Here is a 25883-nt window from a genome sequence, read left to right on the forward strand (position 1 = left end):
GAGCTTGGACAGCAGGGGCGCGGCCACTGCGTTGTGATTCAAATCAACAGCCAATGAAGAAAAGGGGGCGGGATCCACATGCAGTGGGTGTTGCATCTAAATAGGATCGACGGGAAGCAATTTCCCCTTGAGAAATTGCGGCCGCCATTGTTGTGTACTGCTGTTTGCCTCTCGTCTGACTTTTTAGACGAGTTGCACAGCTCTCAGACCGGTAAGAGGCGTGTCCGCTCAGACTCTGAGCGTAAACTACATCCCGCCCACAAATACCAGGGCTCTGGCCCAGAAGTTCCTCGCCAGAGCTGGCGAAAACTTCTGGGAACTCAGATTATGTGATCAGTGACATACGGAAGGTGTACTCTTTGGCCCGCCCTCTAGGCTGCCTCATTCACTAGAATGGGGAATCTCACTTCCAGTTGAAAGAGTGTGACTTGAACATAAGGTTAATACTTGTTAGAGCATTTTCAGTACAATGTCTTGTGAAATGTGATATATAACCATATGCCTTTATAAACTACTACAAGTCACAGTGTTTCAGCTGGAAGTGAGATTCCCCATTCTAGTGAATGAGGCAGCCTAGAGGGCGGGCCAAAGAGTACACCTTCCGTGTGTCACTGATCACATGACCCCAACAATCGATTCTCCAGTTCTAGGCAACATAGAGGGGGGGGACTTTTTTTAATTTCCACACAACAGGTATGGATCTCTAAGGTATATTATGACATGGTTCAATGTTGAAAATGAGTGGTATTCCCCTTTAACTTAGCACAATTCAGTACAAATAATACAAGGTGTAGACTAAAACACATTCTACCACGTGTTTTGATCAAAGTAAAATATTATGCCATTGTAATCTGCATAGCGTAGGAAAAAAACAACTAAAACAAGCAATGATTGGCATTGTTAATTGCAGTATCGCACACTGAATTCAGTGAACCGAGGATACTCGGTCTAACGGAACGAGTCTTGTTTCAGCGAACACTGTCTTCAAATCTATTAATCACCCTGAGATGTAAGCCCATTCCTGGATGCCTGCCAGGCAATTAAATGCTACATTCGATTTTGATGTGATTACTTTGGATTAAGACATAGCATTAAAACCCTAAATACAATTAAAAACCTCCTAATTACGCCGTTGGAACATGGCAGATTTAATCAGTAACTTGTCAATTATGAATGATGAACATCACAGACGGCATCTGGTTTAGCATCAGTCTGAGACAATGTGTCATTATGCCTACATAGGCAGCTTCATGTCTTCATAATATACATTTGACTGACATATAATGTCTCAGGTTGACCTTCCTTTTGTAAGATAAATTGCATTAAGACACCCTTTGAAACAAAACAAAAAAAGTTTAATGTTTTGTATATTCTCTTGTACTGTATGTGCCCTTAATATACATGCAAACATCATCCAGAAGACTACTAGGGATAGGGTATGCTTAATTCCTCTAGACCAAGGCTTCTCAAACTGGAAGTCGGGACCCCCAGGGGGATCCCCAAATTATTTTGGGGGGTCCCCATATGATTAGCTTGATGTGCAACATTGTTTTCTCACTCAACAGTAAACTAACCAACATACAGTATAAGTGTGTATACAGGGTATCTGCGCATTTCTAAAGTTACAATTTAACCCTCTAGAACCTGAACTATGAAGGAAAGGTCAGAAAATTCCAAAATTTTGAAAAGGGACACTTTATTGGGTCTTAAAACATTTTTGATTTTGTTTTATTTTTTTTAACATTCCTTTGTATCATTTATTTGTTGTATCATATTTGATACAAGGGGTATTAAAAGGGGTATTTCAAGTCGTTTTTTTTTTTTTACTGCCTCCCCCCTGGCCAGCCGGGGCGCCTGATGGAGGGGAAAGGAACTGGTTGGAATAACGTGTTCCTTCCACGCGCTACGTCCAACCAGGGAAACTCTCCCCTGTCAGGTGATAAGAAGGTCAGTTAGCTCTCATGCATTGAAGGAGGCATGAGCTCGGCCCTGGCCTCCCTAGGTTGGCAGAGGGAGTGTAGTGCCCAGGATTACATAGAGATTGGCACTGGGTGTAAAAAATAGGGTTACAAAATCGTGGGATAACATTTTGAAAAAAAATAAAAAATCAAGTCGGTTTTAACATTACAAAAACATTTATTTTAGACCTGTAGTATCAAATATGATACAAATCATAAAGGACTATAGACCTGTAGTATCAAATATGATACAAACACTTTTGACATCATAAAAAACAAACTCAAATGCTAATTTTGAGAGCTCATAAGTGCATTCAAGTTATCCAACACTTATTTCAAAATATTAGTAAAGATATACTAGGAAAACGTACCCGAACTGCATAAAAAATAATTGTTTGTTAGTAGTGCATCAACCCCTCCTGTTTAGTTGATGGCAGCCATTTTGGGTCAGACCACCTGAGGCTCTGTAACTACCTGCAGTGCAAATGGTATGGTCCAGGGGGAAGTGGGGATGTGTCAGATATGATACAACAGGTTCTTGGTCCAAGTATTCATTACACTGATTTATAAAAAAATCAGTGTAATGTGTGTATCATATATGATACGTTTGGTGACATAGGGTTAAGGACTTTTAAGACCAAATTGGCCAAATTGTCAAATATTACGTAAGATAGAGGCAAATATTGTGAAAATAGCCAATCTACACCACGCCTTGGATTCAAACTAACTGTAATGCCTACAAGTCCAAGTGCTTGTCAGGGTGGGGGGTCCCCAGTGTCATTTTAGATTTTTGCTGTGCTCTGCTATTTTAGATTATTATTTTTTAAATCTTGAAAGTGTGAGAACCTACTGATTTAGAAGGCATTTGTAGAATCGGCCTCAGGTCTTTTAACACATTGATTGCCAAGAATGCATTGATGCGTTCTTTCAAATCCATCGCTTGATTGCCGCAATTCAAAAGATCGCATACTGTATATGCGTTCTTTCGTCTTTTCATTGTTTAATCTGTGATCGCGCTGTTCTGTGAATTTTTCCTCATCAGTTTCGTTTTCTGTTTACATCACACTCACCGGGTTCCGGATTCATGACGCAGATTCCGTTTCCGGTTCTCGGAAGGCCTTTTTTAGGCATTTTAGGCCAGAATAGGGAAACACATTTTTTCACACGGTATAAAAACTAACGGAGAGCTCTAATTCTATTTTCTTTAGTCTGGATGACGAACAGTCATTGTCGTCGTGTATCACATCGAACTGAAGCCCGATAGCCGATCTGCGAAAACGTCACATCTGGTTATGACGTATGGACTGTTTGAGCCTGTTTGGGGGGGGTCGAGCGAGTCAGCGAGTGATCAAGGTGTCGATCTGCTGCTCTCTGCTGGTAGATCTGTCGTATGTGTTTAAAACCGCAGCCAGACAAAGTATTTGAATGAAAAATTACAAAATAACAACAAAAAAAAACATGAAAATCGCTGGCACAGGGGTGAGTACATTATGAATAAACTCTGGCAGTCAATGTGTTAAGGAATAAACGCATGCTTACCTTCCCCGACCATGGAGACTCCAACGGACATGCCCATGAACTTGCTCTTGGTCCACACATGAGTGTTGAGACACGTCCGCCTCTCTTTACATTCGTAGTAGAATCCCGACACGGGCGGGTGGTGGGACACCTGCTCGGCCACGAAGCGAACGCGGTAGCAGTCTGAGCCGCCGCCCTCTGACGCGGCGGGGACAGAGTTGGGACCGCCGGTCGAGCTGTTGTTCCTGAGAGGCCGCACGCGGTCACGGGGTACCTGCCAGGAGCACCGGAAGTTCTCCCCCAGGATGGGGTTGTAGGGCTTCTTGGCCACGGCGCCCTTGCGTCCCTCGTGGAACGCCGTCAGGTAGTACTCCACGAAGCGCACAATGCGCTCCTCCGGCGTGGAGCCGGAGGTGATGGAGAGGAACATGTCCGGGTGGGCCATGAAGTTGGCGTACATCTCCAACAGGGAGCGCTTCTCCAGGATGAAGGTGGGGAGCACCACCTGAGAGTTGGGGACGAGAGAGGTAGAAAGTGAGGAGAAGGAGGGAGAGAGAGAGAGACAGAGGAATAAACAAAAGTGTACATTTGCTGAGCAATTTCTTTACTGAAAGTGGATAGAGCGGTCCGTCCGTTTCACTAGTCTATCAGGAAAAGTAATCATTTCAATCAGAGATCTGTAACTGTAAGTTAATGTAAGTGTAATGCACTGAAGGAATATTTATCAAGCAAGACCATTGTCTTTTATTTTGTAGAATAGAACAGAACAGATGTAACTTTTCTAAAAGTACAAATGTTCACGTTGCTCGGCATGATAGAGCATTAAGAAAGCGTGTGTATAAATTAAATCATCAGCCAGGATTTCTATCAAAGTTTAGAATAAGAGAGTTACAAAACAAGCTTGTAACAGGTTACATTAACTCAATAAACCCATTATGAAACCAACATGTCCATCCGCTGCCTTCTGTCAGATCGGTCAGATTGGCATCGATTTTTCTCATTGCCATGGATCAATGTGGAAAGATAATGGGCAGAGTATCTGCACATACTGTACTGTATATCTGGCTGTATGGATGGATGGATGGATGGATGGCTGGATGGCTGACACAGTGGATGGGTGGATGCAGTGGTGGAAAAAGTACTCAAATGTTTTACTTAAGTAAAAGTATCACATAAGCTATATTTTCAAATAGCCTATGTATAAAATAGGGCTAAAGTGGTTAATGTAGGTTTAGGTGTAGGTTCATAATATCATAATTTATACCTGAAAAGTAACTAGTAACTAAAGTTTTCAAATAATTGTAGTGGAGTAAAAGTACAATATTTGCCTCTGAGATGTAGTGGAGTAGAAGTAAAAGTACAGAAAATTGGAAATATTCCAATAAAGTAAAAATACCTCAAAACTGTACCTAAGTACAGTACTTGAGTAAATGTACTTAGTTACTTTACACCACTGGGTGGATGGAATGATTGGTCAGATGCATACATTTTCTTTTTCCATTCCATGAAGAGATGCATGTAAGTGTTTTGTTGCCTGCCTAGAGTGTAACACGAGAGCCTGTTTCAGAGAGCATGAGGTGCCAGGTGCTGCTCTCATTGGGTCAGCACATTCCCCATGCTAATGAGAGCATCACTGTGGGCTCACTGATCTGAGAGAGAGAGCACAGTGTGAGAACACAGTGATGCTAACACACGATGCAATCATGACTGAGCACTGTGGGACCGCTGATTACCACTTACACACACACACACACACACACACACACACACACACACACACACACACACACACACACACACACACAGAGAGAGAGAGAGAGAGAGAGAGAGAGAGAGAGAGAGAGAGAGAGAGAGAGAGAGAGAGAGTGAGTGAAAGGAGACATGAGAAAATATACTTAAACACTAAGATTTTAATGATAATAATATGACATAAAATAATGAATGTAAAAAGGTTAAAGGGGTGGTGCCATGGTTTTGCACTTTTTCTGTTTTTCATGTGTCTATGAGGTTGATAGAACTTCATTAAGCCCCCTGGTGGTGTTTTTATGGTGTTTTATGTCTTCTCTGACTATTTTGAGTTTCTACCTGGAGGCTGAAACCTTGAGGGTCAAACGTGCCAATAGAAAAACAGCGTAAGGTGCTAAGGTGAGAACCAGGTATACTTAATGAACTGGAGGCGTGTCCACATACAAAAATAATTGTAACAATTCTGTACACTTTTTTGAAAAAAATCGTCCTCCTAGTATAACCATAATACCTGATGATTATGTTTTAGGGGGGGGGGGGTCACTGAAAATCACGGCACCCCGTCTTTAAGAACTTAAAGTATACTATGTTAGTTCCATTGATCCAAGCCAGAACACTATCGATTGATTGATCATGATCATCAAAATAAACATGCTCTGAAAATGCTTAATAAACAGACAGAGATAATAGAAGAGAAGAGAAAGGAGAAATGTAAGTGCATGTACAGTAAGCTTTTTTAGTTTTTTTTAATGTATTTCTTTTAAATGATTTGATTTCAGTTATGAAATACCTTCGAACATTTTTGGAATTATTTTTAATTCAAATTTGTAAAACTTTTGAAATCATATATACATTTTTTAAATATAGGAAACAAAAAAAAAAGATATTTACTCTCGACCCATAAAACTTGCTCCGCGACCCAAACATGGGTCCCAAAACACTGTTTGGGAAGCATTGGCTGTGGGCCTGTTAAATGTATCAACAACACTGAGACATTCTCATTTAATGTCCCAATCCCCGGAAGCACTGAAGACAGTGGCGTAACGCAGAATCGCGGGGCCTCCCCGCGGGAGTTTCACGTACATGCACAACCGCTTCGCGCACACGGGTCTAATTCGGTCTAATTCGGTTCTATTTGACCAATATAAATTAACTTTTTTCTTTTTTTTTGCTGTAAAATATCTGTATCAGCGCAGGTGGGGCCCCCCCTGCTGGTGGCCCCCCGCACCGCATCACTTGCTACCCCTCCGTTACGCCACTGACTGAAGACCCCCTTTTCTAGATTGCTATATAAAACAAAAAGTAAAATATAATTGCATTAAAAAAAAGATCTAAATATTTTCTATGATGTCATCCGTGCATCATATGATCCAGGTGCAGTGATTGTGCAGGCAGTAGTGGGCGGGGCTGGGCAGCTGTACGGTCAGAGAGGAGACCACTGAATAAGTGATGTCTCTTTTTTAAGTTAAAAGATTGATAGTGTGTTAGAGTCAGCATTATGACCCTCCCCTACCGGCTCAGTCAGTATAGAGTCAATCTGGGAACCCATCGCCAAATAAAAAGGAAAAACAGCGCCCTCTGCTGTTTTTTACTCTTTCACTTGGCTCTGGGGGGGGGGGGCTATACGGTGGACCCGTGCGCAAGGAAACCGGGGTTTTTGGTCTGCCTTCAGCGCTCCACTTCCGGTGGTGCGACTATGTTTTCATTCCCACTAACAATATTTCTCCACGGAACACTAACACCAATTCTTCCAAAGAACATGGATCGTTTTGGTTATAAGCCCACTTGTTTCTATGATATGAAAGAGCAATTTAAAATGTTGCTAACTTTCCGTGGTCTTGTCGGCTTCGAGGACGCTATTGTTAAATGAGTTTCGGCTTGTTTCTAGTGGGGAAGGAACGGCACACACGTAAATCCCGCCCACTACATTTGATTGGGTAAAGCGCGGCCTGCTTCCTGATCTGATAGCACGCCCACTTGAAACCAATGCGCACGGGTTGTCAACACGGCTACCGACAGATTCAAACGCAGAGCAGAATCTGTTCTTGAGAGATTAGTATAGCGTACACCAAGCAGCGGTGGAAAAAGTACTCAAATTTTTTACTTAAGTAAAGGTACCAATACCGCAATGTAGAAACACTCTTCTACAAGAAAAAGTCTGTTATTCAAAATTGACTTGAGTAAAAGTACAAAAGTATTGGTATCAAAATGTACTTAAAGTACCAAAAGTAGAAAGTAGGGGAGAGCCGCCAAGATTGTAACGCGTCATGGTTGCAACAAGCATGTTTTCTCTTGATTGGTCAATTTTCTCATAACGTCATCACATCAGTATGTGACCAGTGCTGTAATGAACGTGCCCAGGAAGTAGGAAGTATTTTCATCCAGACTAGAGAAAGTTATCGCAGAAAAACTGATTTATCTTAAAGTTAGTAAAAAAATTCACCTTGAGTATCTTTGGTCTACAAATCTTTCCTTTAATGTTGTCGAGCTAAAATCCACATGGTTATCTGCATGTATCTGTTCTTCATCAGTTTACATCGTTTTATTACTCTATGCACGTTAGTTCTGTTCTGTAAACAAAGCCAAAGCAGTGGAGCACAGAGCGACCCGATTGTAACACCCATCTGTTTAGGTGTAATCAATGGATTTTCCCATGGAATTTACTCAAACTGCCATCCCGGTAAGATTTAATAAATTCCTTACGTTTGATACATTATCTTATCACATTCTTGGTATGAAAACAATGTAAAACAGTTGCTTGAAATGAATATAATTGATTTAAGCTGAAAACGATTTGTTTAATGCCGTTTTTTAGCAGTGTTACTTTTGTAACTATGGCTGTTACAATTAGTCTGATAAGCGCTTAAAATGTAACGTCGGAACAGCGTCCACTTTCGGTTTAATAACTCACGACCTGTTTTATCAATTGAAAAACTTTAAGTGGTTTATGATAGCAGACATGTGTAGGTTCTTTGCTTGAAAATATTACATATGTAGGTAAAACGATCGCCGAGTAAAAGACCGAAAAGTGAAAAATGTTACAATCTTAGCTGCTCTCCCCTACTCATTATGCAGAATGTCCCATTTCACAAGTTTTCAAATGTATAAAACGTATACAAATCTTTTGAAAATAGCCGATCTACAAGCTCACAATGCGTCGCATGGCAACGCATTGTGAGCTTGTAGATCGGCTATTTTCGAATGGCCGAAATGTATATACAGTAGGGCTGAAGTGGGTAATGTATGTTTTGTAATAATAATCAAAATCTACAAAGTAACTAGAAACTAAAGTTTTCAAATAATTGCTGTGGAGTAAAAAGTATAATATTTGCATCTGAGATGTAGTGGAGTAGAAGTAAAAGTAAAATTGTAAATACTGAAAAGAGTAAAAATACCTCAAAATTGTACTGAAGTACAGTACTTGTGTAAATGTACTTAGTTACTTTACACCACTGTACTATGCACTATACAAACTGACTAGGCAATAAATAGGCGTACCATTACATTTTACAACAGTACCATGATCGTTTTTCACATGCCTATTATGTCAACATTTTCTGCTAAGCTATAGCCTACTATTAGGCAATCTGGGAACCCATCGTCAAATAAAAAGGAAAAACAGCGCCCTCTGCTGTTTTTTACTCTTTCACTTGGCTCTGGGGGGGGCTATTCGGTTGTTCAGACGTGACGTTGCGCCCCGCAAGAATAACTTCCGGGTCCCAGTGTGTATTTTCCCAATATGCGCAGTGTTGTGTCCCTCGCTGTTTTAACAGATCTGAGACTAAAATAACGACTAAAGTGTCATTCTACCGCTTTCCTAGCCTGGTAAACCCTCCCTCCGGAAATCTCAATTCCATTTCATTTCAGGAGTGAGTCTGGCCTGATCCGCCTGTCTGCAATATTGGCTGTGCTGGAGTTGGGCGGGAGTAATACCGTTGACTGACAACCCCTTCAGCCAATGATAATTTTTCCCCTTCAGCCAATCAGCAGTTCACCAGTCTTAATGTGACGCGACGGGACTTTTGAGACAGCCATACCCAAAATGGGTTGCCTTTTTCGGGTACAATGGTGTCACTGCCCGCCCCTACCGGTTCTCTAATTATTTATTGTATTTATTGCTTTGTCATGATTAATTGACCACATATATGAAGTTAAACAACTAAATTCTATCCAAACGATATCTTATAAGTAAATTCCGTGCCTCAAAATAGAAGTTAGAGAGCTTTTTGAAGTAAAAAAATAGCGGAGAATTGGCCGCACAAGAAAAAGATGGCTGCCGTTCGTGTTTTGGGCTCACTCGAACTCGCCACCTGATTGGCCAACGTAAGCTGTCAATCACAGAACAATGAGCGACGACGCTGATAGGCGCGGCCGTTTGGCATACACAGCCAATATTGCAGAGAGGCGGTTCATGCCAGACTCACTCCAGGAATCAAATAGAATTGAGATTTCCGGAGGGAGGGTTTACCAGTCTACCGCTTTCCTGGCGATGACAAAAAGAAGAGGAAATCGTTTTTTTAATTTACATCTATATATAAGTATATATAAATAAATATAAAAAATATATATTATAATGTTAAAGGGATACTTCACTTTCGGGCCGGGGACACATTTAAAAAAAATATTAAAAATAAATGAAAAAAGTTATGGAAAATTCATGGCCCCCTCACACATTAGTAGGACACTGCGTGTCGTGAGGGGGCCATGAATTTTCCATAACTTTTTTCATTTATTTTTAATATTTTTTTTAAATGTGTCCCCGGCCCGAAAGTGAAGTATCCCTTTAAGTGTAATAATAAATAAATACAAATATAAATATATATATTAGCCTACTTTTTACTTTATGGGTTCCAACATGTTTGTTTACAATGAAGAGTGGACGGCACTGGTGCCTTTTGGACCCGGACGTGACGTCGGACTACAAAATGACGTCAGACTTAAGAACCGAATACGGTGGACCCGTGCGCAAGGATCGTTTTGGTTATAAGCCCACTTGTTTCTATGATGAAAGAGCAATTTAAAATGTTGCTAACTTTCCGTGGTCTTGTCGGTTTCGAGGATGCTATTGTTAAATGAGTCTACCGACAGATTCACGCAGCGCAGAATCTGTTCTTGAGAGATTAACTATTAGGTAAACAGCTAGAGCCTCAGTGTTCATTTAGCTCTTATCCACTTGTTTAACCCATTCAATCCGGGAACGCATCTGTGTCATTTTTTTAAATTTTTTTATCCCGCGATTTTTGTAACCCATTTTTTTTCACCCGGTGCCAATTTCTTAAGTGATCCTGGGCGCTACACCTGCCCTACACCAGCGCTACACCAGTCCCCTTCAGCCTAGGGAGGCCAGGGCCGAGCTCATGCTTCCTTCAATGCATGAGAGCCAACTGACCTTCTTGTCATCTGAGAGGGGGAAGTTTCCCTGGTAGGACGTAGCGCGTGGAAGGAACACGTTATTCCAACCAGTTCCCTTCCCCTCCATCAGGCGCCCCGGCTGTCATGGGGGAGGCGGTATAGCGACCAGGATTACTATATGTTTTTGTGAGGGTATTAACTACCCTAGGAGACACAGGGAGAGCATGCAAACCCACACAGAGTAGGCCCTTTCACCAACCCCACCTAGGGTATGGGCGCTGATGACGCGGAGGAGAAGACACGCCCCCAACGCCCATAGCGTCCCCGGCGGGAATCGAACCCAGGACCTTTTAGCTGTGAGGCGACAGCGCTACCGACTGCGCCACCGTGCCCCCCATCTGTGTCATTTTAGATGGCTATTAAAAAAAAGCAGATCTACAAGCTCATAGCGAAGCACCGAGTGCCACGCTATGAGCTTGTAGATCTGCTATTTCTTTTTAATCAATATTTGTGAAAATCTTAGAATAAATATATTTTCAAGCGAACGTTTTTTAAATGTTTTGTTCCAGGGCCCCACCACCCGGATTGAATGGCTCATGGTTAACTCAGGAGTTAAAATCAGCACAGAGATTTTTGTCTGTGTGTCAGAAGCAGGTTGTTACCCGTGTGAGGTCCATGCCCAGTTTGAGCTGTGACAGCAGGTGAAGGATGATGCTCCGCTGGTCATCCAGGACCCCCAGGTCCTCCTCCTCATTGTCATTGTCCTCTGTGTCTGTGGTCTCCTCACTGGGGTCCACAAGCTCTGGGCTGCTCACCTGGCCCTGACTCTGCTGCTGCTGCTGCTGCTGCTGCTGCTGATGCTGGGGACACAAACCAGCGGGAAAATATATAATAATAATAATAATAATAATAATAATAATAATCCGAAGATTATTATATAGAGCACCGAAGTCTGACGTCACTACCGCTAGAGGGCGCTGTTCCACTGGTTCGTGGCTTTATTTTTAGAGAATCTAGATCACGTCATTATAAGAACTGTGTTCCAAACATAAACACACCACTCCGGCATTTCTGTCAGGGGGTGGCTCTGCATCGTTTATGATATTCTTTCATATTTGATACAGCCTGTTTCTGGCGAAAAGGGAATTGATTCTGCCTTAAAAGTCTTAAGAACTACACTTTCAGGTCTGAAATCACTGTCCCTACAGCAGCCGCGTTCATGGGAAATGTAGTCTTTGGGTCGTTTGACTCGTTTCTAGCGTTTATTGTGTTACTCTTTGGGTAAATATGTACATTTCCACCTTCAGTCGACGCTTCATATCCATATAGTAAAATCGCCGGGGTGGTGTGTTTAATTTTCTAACACAGTTCTTATATGAGGCGATCTAAGATTCCCCAATGAGGATTTCAACACAAAAAAAAAAAACACGAACCAGCGGAACAGCGCCCTCTACCGGCAGTGACGTCACGACTTCAGTGCTCTATTACACATTGTGAGAGGCAGAGTCATGCGGAAGGTCAAAGAGTACTCAAAGCTTTTGGACAGTATAGCCTAAAGAGTTACAGGCAGAAAAACACTTATGCGGTCACTGTACGATCAATGCACAGCAAAATGATGTTTGATGGTGACCAGCATCAGCATGTTCCCACACCAACGTTAATTCTGTCGAACCTCATGAACCCTTGCATCCCTATACTGGTCATGTCATAATATAGCTGAATATTCAACGAAAAATAGGCAAACATTAGGCGAAAATAGCTGCTCTACAAGCTGACATTGCGATGCAAGACAACACATTGTGAGCTTGTAGATTGGATATTTTCGGTGAAGGGATTTGGTGTATGGTGTAGAGTGACAAAAGGAAGGGGACCAAGTGTAGACCCCTGGTGGACGAAGTATATAGGGTTTAAGAATTTTTAAAACCATACATTCATCACTATATTTGTGTTATTGTCTTGTCTTGATACACTGTCTGACAGATTATTTTTCCTGAATCCAATATAAAACTTTGCATATTAAAGATTAGAACTTTTTCTGCTGCTGGTGAGTAAACCTTCGGAGTGCAACAAGAACCAACAAGTAGACACACTGAGACTTTATTTATTCATACTGTATGAGGACACTTCAGTTGGTCACTTGACTCTGTTCTTTGCCACTCTGTAGCGTGAAATTGGGACAGTGGTTTATTTCTTTATTTTCACTATTTAAAGGGCTTTTCAGACAAGAAGCGACTGACGTGCGTAGTAATTCATCTTCAATGAGAGGCGAGCGGGCAGGTAGGGAGGAGCGGGCAATCTGACAGGCGGAGCGACAAGCATGCGCACTCCCGTGAAACTGTCGCGTTCGTGTTCGTTTCACGCACACGCCCGCCCGTGACAACAGCTGGATTGTGGTCAACTTTTTATCCCCAGCAGGACAATGATTTGACACAACTGAAGCAGGTGTAGATCATCTGTTGTTTACTCATGGATTGATTGTCTGTCTGTGTGTTCACATAAGAAGCGCAGTGTGACCCTGCTGATCCAAACGAGAACGCAGGCGTTGTGTCGCTCCCCGTTTGTATCTCTGTGTGCACCTAAATCTAACACACACCCATTATACATGTTATTTCAGCTGCATTGCTTACTAGTGTCGTGGAATTCTGGATCAATCAGTAATCGATGAGGCAATAGGAGTCGGAGATAATATTCTAGGTGGTGATGGTTATGCTTTAATTTACATGATGTCATGGGGAGAAGTACGTTAGACACACACAGTCTGACACAGATCGGTGGTAATTAAGGTACAGTAGTTCTGCCAATGAGCATGGGGCTCAAACCATAGTTATACTGGCAACAGATAGGCTGTAACATAAACACTATCTATCAGGCCAAACTGAGACATCTTGGCTGCTACAGGCTACCAATTATCATGTCTTATTACACGGCTTGGTTGAATGCTCGATTCTGATTGGTCAGTCATCGGTCATTATTTCTTGATAATGACCGATGAGCTCTATAACGGACCGCTGTGTAATCAGAGACTCAGAACACCTGCCTGTGCCAACCTGCGGTGCTTGGTTTTATGCTTTATCCAACATGACAGCCATGTAAACAAACAACCAATGTCATTTACAACTAAACGTTGCTCTCAAGAATGTTTTTGAAAACATTTGAAGTGAGAAATAGACGATGCAATAACCGAAAAGTGATTCTATTTGATCCACTGCACTTCCTTGTTTATCGTGGCGCATCGACGGGGGAATACCAAAACGCTCGCCCCAAAACACAGTCGCCCCGGGGCAAATCCGGCGGTATTACAGGCAAATCGGCAGTATATAGAATGGGGGGTGAGTGTGTTTTGGGGCGAGTCTTTTTTTTCATTTTTTTTTTTTTTTTTCGAGGCGAACTTGTCCGCCCAGCCCAATACTTATGGAATACTTTCATTGCCGTAAGCAAGGAAATACTTCGTTTTGTTGTTACTTTTGAGTCCATTTATTTATTTATGTATTTAAGTAGCCGTGTAATAAGCGGGATAATGCATGGGGAGGTAGTCATTATTGAAATTTAAAGCCCTTCAGGGTGATAATGCACCTCGGCTCCGCCTCGGTGCATTATCACCCTGTCGGGCTTTAAATTTCAATAATGACTACCTCCCCATGCATTATCCCTTGCATATCATAATGTATTACATAAGTACTATAAGTCATCATCATCTGTTCTTAAGTCCGGAGACCCCTGTCCAGAACCGGAAGTATTGTTTCCGTAGGAGTAGGGGCGCGAGCCGTGGCTTGTCATTGGCTGAAGCGGGGGTAGGGAGCGCACTGCTGTGTTAACTTGGACCGCGCGCGAGGCGGTGTAGACATGTCGGAGGTACCGAAAGTATGAAGCAGACTTTGCAACGTTCGGCACGGAGACTTGCTCGCTTTAGCTCGCTCTGCGATGCCTCTCGTGGCTCAAGTCTGCGCGCCTCTGTCGAAAACAAGCGCTCCCTTACGTCTCGCCTCCTATGGAAACAATAATAGCCAAACAGGCTTCAGATGCGTCTCCTCAGGAGACTTAACTCAGATCTGAACCCATTTGATTTGGCGTAAGGAACCGGAGTTCAAACCCACAACCTTCCGCAAGAAAGGCGTATGCTCTAACCCCTGCACTAGTACTGTAAGTGATGATTGAATATAAAGGTTAGATATAAACAACCATAATAACAATATAGTATAATGTATATGTCTTCTGCACTAGCCTGCCATGTTTTACTCTTCTGCAGTTTTTAACCTGTACAGGAATACAAACTCAGCCTGTAGGATTTCGTGCCATTTTAAGTGTTTAACCATCAAGCCCAGCAGCTTCACAGTGAAACACTCCCATGCGGTCAGTTCTTTGGCCTCATCCTGACATGCTTAGCTCATGTTTTATGTCACTGTCCCACTGCTTACAGAACACTTTCAACTGCAAATTGCCACGATAGTTGATTATCTGCTTGCTGGAGGTGTGCAGCTATTGGTCAACTATGTCATCACCCCCCTGAGTCTTGGATATAATAACTCTTTCCTTCTCTTTAGCATCGATTCCTTCGACACAGTGTTCACTTAACTCTGAAATGGGTCAGTGTTTGCACTTTCAGAGTTAGATGAACACTGGATTTTCCCCTCTTCTGTCCCCTGTTTTACCTATTTACTGCACCGTGCATAGTCAGCTGGAGCGTGAAATGAACCTGAGCCGACTGGAGGAACAGAGCAGAATGGAATCTCCTCCTTCTCTGCCCCGGCACCTTCAGTAACATTACAACACAACAGTCCGAACCTGTTCTGGATCAGGGATCACTTGAAAATCTGAAAAGCTTTGGCGGCCCACCCATCTGGCAGCTGAAAGCCGTGCATTTTCAGAGCACGTTTTGTTTTGATGATCATGTTCATGATCATTCAATGGATTGTGCTCTGGCTTGGATCAATGGAACTAACATAGTATACTTTAAGTTCCTAACCTTTTTTTACATTCGTTATTTTATGTCATATTATCATTCCAATCTTAATGTTTATTATTTGGGGGCCCACTTACAATATCCTCACGGTCCTCCAGTGGCCCCCGGCCCACAAGTTGGGAATCATTGCAACGGAAGATCTGGATAAGCTCTATGTCAGTGGTGTGTTCTACCGTGTTATGCTATATACGTAGCATGACGTGCAGAATCTTTTGGGGGAAAAAAGCGTAGCCCTCTTCTAACCATTTTGTCCATTGACCACGCACGAGCGTAACCACGACCACGTGCATGACGAGCATATCGCATGCCCTCCGGAAAAACCTAGAACACAAGACTGCAACATGTCATCAACATTTTAAACTTGAGCATTTCGTTTGGATCTGAATCTTTTAATGCACGTCATACAGTTTTAAATCTCCCAGGCTTAGCCTGCCGGCTGATCTTTCATTGGGATTGTTATCAGCCGCAACATCATCAAACAATTCACATGAAAGCAGAAAAATGAGATTTTAAGATGGAGATAAAGGATCCAATATTACAACACTACAAATATTCAAAGTAATATTTTAAAAACAGCCCCAACAACAGGAAATTACAACACTATAGTTTAGCCGTAGTCAGTGGTGTAAAGTAACTAAGTACATTTACATGAGTACTGTACTTTTTGTACAATTCTTTTCTACTCCACTAAACATCTCGGATCCAAATACTTAACTTTTACTCCACTACATTTATTAGAAAACTTTACTTACAAGTTACTTTGTGGATTTTGATTATTCTTACAAAACCTACAGTAACCACTTCAGTCTTCAGTCTTTTTTATAATTTACTTGTAACGGAGTATTTCTATATTGCTGTATTGATACTTTTACTTAAGTAAGGCAATTGAGTACTTTTTCCACCACTGGCCGTAGTGCTTGCTTACACGTGATCATACTGCCTCAACCTGTCCATCCATCCACTCCTTCCAGCCTCGCAGCACTCTGGAGGAGCTACTATAGCTAACGTTAGCTAATGTGTTTGGACCCTCCATTCAGCAGTAGCTGAGGCGAAAGGGAGCCATACACTCATTGTTCCTAATACATAATGTAAGGAAGCAGCTCTGAAGCACAAAGCCCCAAAGCATTGAGTGCATTGAAAAGGAATAAGCGCCTCTCTATACCCCCCCCCCCCACACACACACACACACACACACGTGTCATTCTCTCTCTCTCTCTCTCTCTCTCTCTCTCTCTCTCTCTCTCTCTCTCTCCAGTATGTCTTTTTCTCCTCGCTTTTGCACTTTATCTCTCTCACCCCCTGCACAGACACACACACACACACACACACACACACACACACACACACACACACACACACACACACACACACACACACACACAGAGCCACACACACACACACACACACACACACACACACACACACACACACACACACACACACACACACACACACACACACACACACACACACACACACACACACACACACACACACACACACACACACACACACACACACAAAATACTGAGCCTTCAACTAGACAACCCGTATAGCGACTACATCAGGTAAATGAGTATTTGCACAAACGGGTGGGCATGTATTCCCGACTTGCATCGTTCCTAACTTGCGTGGCGCCTGAGTATGCTGGCGCCCTTCGAGCGGCAGTCTAATTGGTTAATTTAACTTCAAAGGCAAAAACGAATCACGAGAGAATCTGCATGTTTTATTTGACCTTGTTCTTTGACAATACTTTTTGGACAGAGCCATGTCCTCTATAGAGGCCTCTCATGTGGGTATGATTGGATACTGCAATCATGACATACTGTATGGCATTTTCTTGGGTAAGAAATAGGCACCGCCCACAAATTTGTGAAGGCAATTACAGGGAAACGGTATGGAGTATCAAAACCCTGTTTGACGGTCATTGCCATGACCGCCAAACAATGGCGGGTAGTCAAATTGGCGTAAAATCTACACGGTTGGAAATGGGCAGGGCCTATGTGGGGAGTTGCGTCATGATCCAAGGAATCCTGGGGGGAAATCTTTGATTGTATGACCTACGGTTCAAGAGTTGCAGGCCAAAACGTGAAGTGGCCTGTTAGCATCACCATGAGGCCGATTTGAATCATTTGGGGTTGAAGTTCTTCCTTGGCCTACTGGGAGTGTCAGTGTGTGTGAAAAATGTCTCAAAATGGCTCACAGAGAGACGTACAGACAGACAGACAGACAGACAGACAGACAGACAGACTCACAGAATCACGGCGGCGAAAACACAATCCTGCGATTCCTGCCTAATAACCTGAGCTGGATGGACAATGTTTTTTTTTTAAAGCGGGAGCTTGTAAGCTAACTAACAGCTGTTTCTCTGATGATCAGGGCGTTCTCACAGTGTTCGGAACGTTCAGGGCAGCTGTGTTATTGTTTACAGCCGGAACAATGTTCGTGCAATCTTTGTATCTTTGAACAACTGCAGGAGTTTGCTGAGCCCAAGCCACCCTTAGCAGGCACCCTAGCAGGCACTATGTTGTTGTTCCTTTGAGATAAATGGGACATCTTGGGCTTCAGCTCAGTGCTTGCCGTGCCCCCCGTACTCGCTGGTCTGCTTCCAGCGCTCTCTGCTCTGCGGTCACACCACCCTGCAGTTATGTGACTGTCTGATACAGCTGAATATTTCATACTCCTCCCGCCTCCTCCTCCTCCCTTACTATGCAGCACAGATTAACAGTGGTGGAAAAAGTACTGACATTTTTTACTTAAAGTAATACTAGGTAACGTTTTCAACAAAACTAAAGTTAAATTGTATATCTTTTGTGAGTGGCAAAAGTTTCACAACACCCACTCCATGAATTTCACCCCCGGAAGCCTTTTATTTATATATTTTCTATTGAGCGATGTCGGGGGGGACTTTCCCGGGAAAATGACGTCATCTGTGTTTGGCCAGGAACTACCGCAACGGTTTCCTGTTTGGCCAGGAACTACTGTGCTAATAACAAAAAGGAACCTCACGCTGATTTTAAGAGAATGTAGGATTGGAAGATCGAAAAAGAACAGAAAAAGAAAGCACAGCTCATGGTAACTAATGCTCCACTGGCTAAGAGAAACGATCCGCAGATAGTATAAAACAATTAAAAGAACGCTTTTTGAAACGCTTCCGGCTTCCGGTGAAAACAAATGGAATTCTGGGTAATCGAGGACTACGGAAATTGTATGCAGTGACGGTAGTGACCAGCAGAGGTTGCTAAAAATCGTTATTTGTGAATCTGCATTGTACAACTTTAAGTAAAAGTATCAATACCACAATGTAGAAGTAGTCTGTTACAAGTAAAAGGCCTCTGTTCAAAATGTTACTTGAGTAAAAGTACAAAAGTGTTGGCATCAAAATATACTTAAAGTACCAAAAGTAAAAGTACTAAAATGTTTGAAAATAGAAGATCTACAAGCTCACAACGCGTCGCGATGTAGTGGAGTAGAAGTAAAAGTACAGAAAATTGGAAATACTCCTGTAAAGTAAAATACCTCCAAAGTGTACTTAAGTACAGTACTTGAGTAAAATTTAGTAAAACTTGAGTAAGTTGAGTCAAATTTACTCAAGTATTACATTTAATGTACTTGTGTTGTTGTTACTTTCCACCTCTGACTATGCAGTACAGATTAAGTATAGTGGAAGCAGAGTTTGATTATAGTAATGATGAAAGGATGGCAAGGCTGAAGAGATGACTATAATTGTAATTGTAAGTAATTAAACGTGGAGGTAATGAAGGTACTAAGTGCTGGATGAAAGCCAGTACAGAGCGGATGAGGATAAAATGTCAAACTGTCTTGATGACCTGAGATCTGCAGCAACTATCCTCTTTTAGCAGGCTTAAGACCTCTATTCTCTCAAGTTAGTCTCCCTCTGTGTGTGTGTGTGTGTGTGTGTGTGTGTGTGTGTGTGTGTGTGTGTGTGTGTGTGCCTGCGCGCGCGCGTGCGTGTGTGTGTGTGCGTGCGCGTGCGTACGTACGTGTGTCTTTAGGTAGGATTTACATAAGACAAATGTACACATTTCTCTTAAACCTCATCTTCTATGTTCAGTTTAATAGTAGTAAGCATTGCAATAAGCATCATAGTGGGTTGTCGCAGTTGCAACAGTGTAAAAGTTTTAGTAAGTCCCACACGGACAATATGTGATCTATGTTCAAGGGACTGGTGGCTTTGTGTGCACATAAACAAACACATAAATATGTACAGCTACATCAGAGCATGCTCTCAGCCTTCCAGGCTCCTTGGACAGACCCTTTCTCCACACTGCTGTCCATGTGTAGAACAGCCTTCCAGAGCATGGTGTCAGATCCATCACAGAAAATGCAGAGCTCATAGACAGCTCCTGACCAGCCCTCTCACTGACTGTAGAGCTGCAGTGAGCCATCATCGGCCAAGTTGATACAATTATATTCTTTGACGTGGCTATTGTTCATATCGCATTAAAAACAAAAACAAAACTCTCTATTTTTATTAATCAATCACCATGCGTACAGACACCACACCCACTCACTACATGTTTTGCTTGAGACACTTACTTTTAAACTAAGGCGTACACCAGCACATGATTGGTGAGCATTTAGTTTTGTTGTCCGAAGTTACGGGCAAAACAAACACAAAAAAACACACACACACACACACACACACACACACACACACACACACGCACACACGCACACACGCACGCACGCACACACGCACACACACACGCACACACGCACACACACACACACACACACACGCACACACGCAAACAAACACACACATTCTTCTCACATCCTATAGTTCGGTCAGATAACTTGTGTATAAATTAAAAAATCACACCCTGTGTGAAGTGGGCGGTGTCTTGCTAGCTAATCACAATACTGAATGGAGTCAACCAATCATGTACAAAAGATAAATACATTTATTGAAACACTCTTTATGATGGACGAAAACATAACTTTAAAGTTTTTTTTTTAAAGTTATGGTTTCTTATATAGGGCTATGTACATGTGTCATGTGACACTGGCCAATCACAGTCCTGAATAGATTGTGATCGGCCAATCACAGCGCAGGATCATTGTACACATTTCCAAACCTCACTTATAGGGGCGGTTTCACTGCCCAAGATAATTGTACAAATTTCCAAACCTCACTTATAGGGGCGGTTTCACCGCCCAAAAACATAAAATGTTTAATGTTAATACCAAATAGTGAATATATTCTGCTACGTAATGCTCAACACAATTAGAAGACCACCATTTAAGAGCAGGGAGATAAATCACAAACCCGCCCAGGGGAAAACAGTGGTGATGGTGGGTGCAAAGAAGCACATACCCACCTTCAGTGTGTGTCAGCAAGAGGAGCAACAATGGAACCAGGTGAGTTTAAATAAGCAGACAAATTGGTCGGCTGCTTGACAGGTCCCAGTTACATAACACACATAGTTGCCTGTGTGCATGTGACTCCTCGAGTGTATCAGCCTGAACTAGCACACAAAACTAGGCACCATTTACCTGTGGCTGCAGTAATCTCATCTCACATCTCATAATCAGTGGTGTAAAGTAACTAAGTACATTTACTCAAGTACTGTACTTAAAGGAGAATTTTGGACTAAAGTTTTCTTACCTTTTCTATGACGTTATGATATCTTAGGATGAATGGTACAGTAGAAAAATGTCATAACTCCACCCCTGAGCCGCCACAGCTTAAAAGGTGCGCGGATAGGCCGTAGGTTAGATCACATATTTTAATAGCTTCTTTTTTTCTTTTTTTTTTTGGTGAGATCTGACGTTCATAGTGACAGAACACTGTCCCAAAAAAAAAAAAAAAAAAACAGAAGTCTTGCTAGACGAGATTGAAATCTCAAGATTTCAATCTCGTCTAGCGAGACTTCTGTTTTTTTTTTTTTTTTTTTTTTGGTTGCATAGTGTTCTGTCACTATGAACGTCAGATCTCACCAATTAAAAAAAAAAAAAAGCTATTAAAATATGTGATCTAACCTAAGGCCTATCCGCGCACCTTTTAAGCTGTGGCTTATTTTCAAATTTTCATTACTTTTACTTCTACTCCACTACATCTCAGAGGCAAATATTGTACTTTTACTCCACTACAATTATTTGATAACGTTAGTTACTAGTTACTTTTCAGATATAAATTATTATATTATAAGACATTAACCACTTCAGCCCTATTTTATACATATTATCAAACATTTTAGTACTTTTATTTTTGGTACTTTAAGTATATTTTGATACCAATACTTTTGCACTTTTACTCAAGTACATTTTGAATTCCAGACTTTTACTTGTAACAGAGTATTTCTACAATGCAGTATTGATACTTTTACTTAAGTAAGAAATGTGAGTACTTTTTCCACCACTGCATCTCATAATAAATGATATGCACCACTGGCTCTCAACGTGGGATCTGGGGACCCCCAATGGCTCCTTGAGGGGGTTCCAGGGGGGTTCCCAGATAAACAATTGACAGCTATAGGAACCAAATGATCCTCACGGGATGAGTTAAACTAGCACTGAGGATTTTACAGTGTAGATGGGTGTCCCAGAGGTAAGAATCGTGTCTAAATGGGGTTCCACGTGACCTAAATGCATAATCAAAAAGGTTGTGAATCACTGATGTGCACCAGAAGGAGATGACAGCTCCAAGTGGATCAGTGCATGTGTAATAGTTGTTCTGTAATCTTATAATTCCTTCAGTATAATGCTCAGCATAACTAAACTACTCTGTCTGTGAACAGACACCAAAGGCATTTTTGAACTATGCTGTAATGTAAAAAGTACACTTTTTGAACTATAAACATAGTAACAATAACTTTGGACACATACACTGTATGTGTCCAAACTTTTGCACACACACCCTCATGCACATTTTCCTCACACATTAAGGTGAGTAATGCTCACATATTAGCTCTGTATAACGCTATCGATGAATGAAAATTAACATTGTTATGGAGGAAGAGATAATAAGTACCAAAAGTAAAAATACTAAAATGTTTGAAAATAGAAGACCTACAAGGTTGTAGGTCTACTATTTTCAAATAACCTAGGTATAAAATAGGTCTAAAGTGGTTAATGTATATTTCATAATGTAATAATTTATATCTGCAAAGTAACTAGTAACTAAAGTTTTCAAATAATTGTAGTGGAGTAAAAGTGCAATATTTGCCTCTGAGATGTAGTGGAGTAGAAGTAAGACAATTGGAAATACTCCAGTACAGTACTTGAGTAAATGTACTTAGTTACTTTACACCACTGTAAATCATGTTCATCTTTTGTTCTTGTGTCATTGCAGAGAACAGTAATGGCATGAACCATTGGAAAGAATGAACCAAGTTCCATTCGCTTTTTTGGATGTTATAATTGTTGAAGTAGACCGTACACATAAGTACACCTTGTTTTCTTGTGTTTTACTGCTCTATCATACAGTACTTGTTTACCATATATATTACGTACATATTGTCAGGCTTTCCATATTTGTCACCCATGTTCTGTCCCCATCGAAATGAACTGGGACATCTTGTTTCATTTGATTTGAACTAGAATCTATATATTTCTTATTTTACTTGGGACCTTGAAATTAATGCTGGGGATTTAAAAAAAACGTATTGTAAGTCACTCTGGATAAGAGCGTCTGCTGAATGCCGAAATTTGAAATGGTCTTATGTGAATACATTTACCATAAAACGCTTCTAACCCTTCCCTGCAATGTTTTCTTTCACTTGATTTCCCTGCTTACAACACTAGACACTGATAACCTGCATGATGACTCCCTGTCATATCTCAGCTACAGTACAATAACAGAAGAATGTCACAACTGTGAAGTACTTTGGTTTGGATCACTGGTGAATATATATCGCCAAAGAACTTCACATGCTGATTTTATCCAAAGGGGGACAACGATTTCCCTCAGCAAACACAACAACAAACACACTATTCTCTCGTGCTCTCTTATATAACATACATAATACATAATTATATGCATAAATAATGTGCATGCTCTCACACACAAACACGTACGCACGCATCTACACGCTCAAACGGCGTTTTGAGCTCATGGATCTGCTATTTTTGCTACTTTTGTGTGAAACTGTAGTATGATGAAGTAGGGCATTAATTTATGAAAAATATGTAAAAAGTACTACTTCATAAGAGAGGATAGCATTGCTGTCGGGCAGAAACCTCTTATCTCCCTATTTTAACTTTTTGTTAAACGCAGCACGTTTCGAGCTTGTATATCTGCTACTTTTGCATTTTTTTTATTTGAATCCTGAAAAGTAAGGTTTCCACCCGACAGAGACGATAGTTGGTTCTCTATTATCAGTGAGAATAAGAACGGGGTACAGCATGTAGAGTAAAAGTTATATCATTAAAGGGTCCTGGCCATGTTTCTCGGCAGAAGAAAAAAACAAACAAACAAAACGTATTTCCTGAGTCATAAGACTCTCTTTCACCCTCAGTTTTTATTTATGCGTTCAATTACTGTCCTCCTGTTTCAGGAAGTATACCATTAACTGTGTAAAAGTTATTTTACCATCATGCATACTCACACACACACACACACACACACACACACACACACACACACACACACACACACACACACACACACACACACACACACACACACACACACACACACTATCCCACACATGATCAACCACCCTCCTTTCTCTTCACCCTGCAGACACAAACTCAAAAAAGTGATTACTCTTCCTCTCTCCATCTCCACCCCCCCCCCATCTCTCTCTGTGTTCTCTTCCTCACTCAGGTAAACTGCACGCACGCACGCACGCACACACACACACACACACACACACACACACACACACACACACACACACACACACACACACACACACACACACACACACACACACACACACACACACACACACACACACACACACACACACACATAGAGAGTAATCCCCATGCAGTATATCAAACACAAGTCTGTTGGCAACTCACATTGCTGGGCTGGCAGGCCACCACTGTTGGCTTGCTGTGAGTCCTGGTGGATTTCATGTCCACCATCCAGAGAAACAAAGATGGAGAGAGAGAGAGAGACTCACGCAGCAGCACGGAACAATCCCAACTAAAGTCCCAGTGATGTGACTACACTTCTACTAAGTGACGGCCAGGGGACGAGGGGAGGGTGATAGAGAGACAGGGAGGTGTGAGAGACATTGAGAACAATGAGGATGGAGCAGAACTAGGAAGAAAGGTGAAGTGAGAAGAGAGAGCAAAAGAAAAGAGGGAGAAAGAGATGGAAAGAAAGAGAGAGAGAGAGAGAGAGAGAGAGAGAGAGAGAGAGAGAGAGAGAGAGAGAGAGAGAGAGAGAGAGAGAGAGCAGCTTGCTTTACTTCTGATAGGCAGATTAGCAGTGATGCTGACAATCTCCTCTATCTGTCCGTCCGTCCATCCCTCCCTCTCACTGTCAGTCCCGCCCCCTCCCACACACACACACACACACACACACACACACACACACACACACACACACACACACACACACACACACACACACACACACACCCACACACACACACACACACACACACACACACACACACGTGCTATCAGCAGCCCACCCAGCTTCAGAGACACCGCCTACATTTAATCCCTCCCTCAACTCTCCTCATCCCCTCCCACCTCTCAGCTCTCAGTCCTCATGCCCTCCTTCCTTCACTCTATTTTATCTCTCGTGCTCTCTCTCCCTCCATTTCTCTCTCCCTCCTTCCCTACCCCCATTACATGTAGTTCAAATCCTTTTTTCCTCTGTCCTTCTCTCTCTCTCTCTCTCTCTCTCTCTCTCTCTCTCTCTCTCTCTCTCTCTCTCTCTCTCTCTCTCTCTCTCTCTCTCTCGCTGTATTTGATTCTACTCCCTCCGTTCCTGCAAACGTTTCCATCCCCCATCATCCATTGCTCCTTCGGCCTCCGTCTTCCCGTATGCAGATGACACCGTGGTGCCGTCTGTTTAATTACCACCATGGAATAATATACTCTAGTATGCAGATGAGAGCTTGGTGCAGCGCTTAAATGGGCTTTTATTCTCCCTGCACTTCTGCCACACGTGCACAATTCTTCATTTGGCTTTGATAGGTTTTGTGCTTAGATTTGCACCTGTTTTAAAGGATAGTTCCATGTTATCCCTTTATGAAAAATCACTCATTAAATGCAAAGCAAAGTGTTAACTGGGGATGTGTTCTGAAACTTGTACAGTATGCCATAACCACAGTACCAGAGTATTTTCATTCAAGGATCATCTAACTATGGAACGAGAACAGACACATGTACATTCCCTGCTCACTAACGCAATGAAT

The 25883-nt window shown here is 42.0% G+C and overlaps 1 protein-coding gene across 1 annotated transcript in view; it reads right to left on the reverse strand.

The window, feature by feature from the left end:
• The window catches only part of osbpl10b (oxysterol binding protein-like 10b), a gene marked incomplete at its 5' end in the record, with an annotated part of 42177 nt that extends 17583 nt beyond the window's left edge, over window positions 1–24594 (reverse strand). Inside the window, 3 exons of the mRNA XM_080425915.1 lie at window positions 3498–3981; window positions 11237–11434; window positions 24529–24594. Coding sequence (XP_080282041.1) covers window positions 3498–3981; window positions 11237–11434; window positions 24529–24594 — 748 coding nt within the window. The remainder of the gene's footprint in view (window positions 1–3497; window positions 3982–11236; window positions 11435–24528) is intronic.
• Window positions 24595–25883: the final 1289 nt, after the last annotated feature.

This window comes from Gymnoscopelus braueri (genome assembly GCF_963280865.1).
Source record: "Gymnoscopelus braueri genome assembly, chromosome: 4".
Lineage (NCBI taxonomy): Eukaryota > Metazoa > Chordata > Actinopteri > Myctophiformes > Myctophidae > Gymnoscopelus > Gymnoscopelus braueri.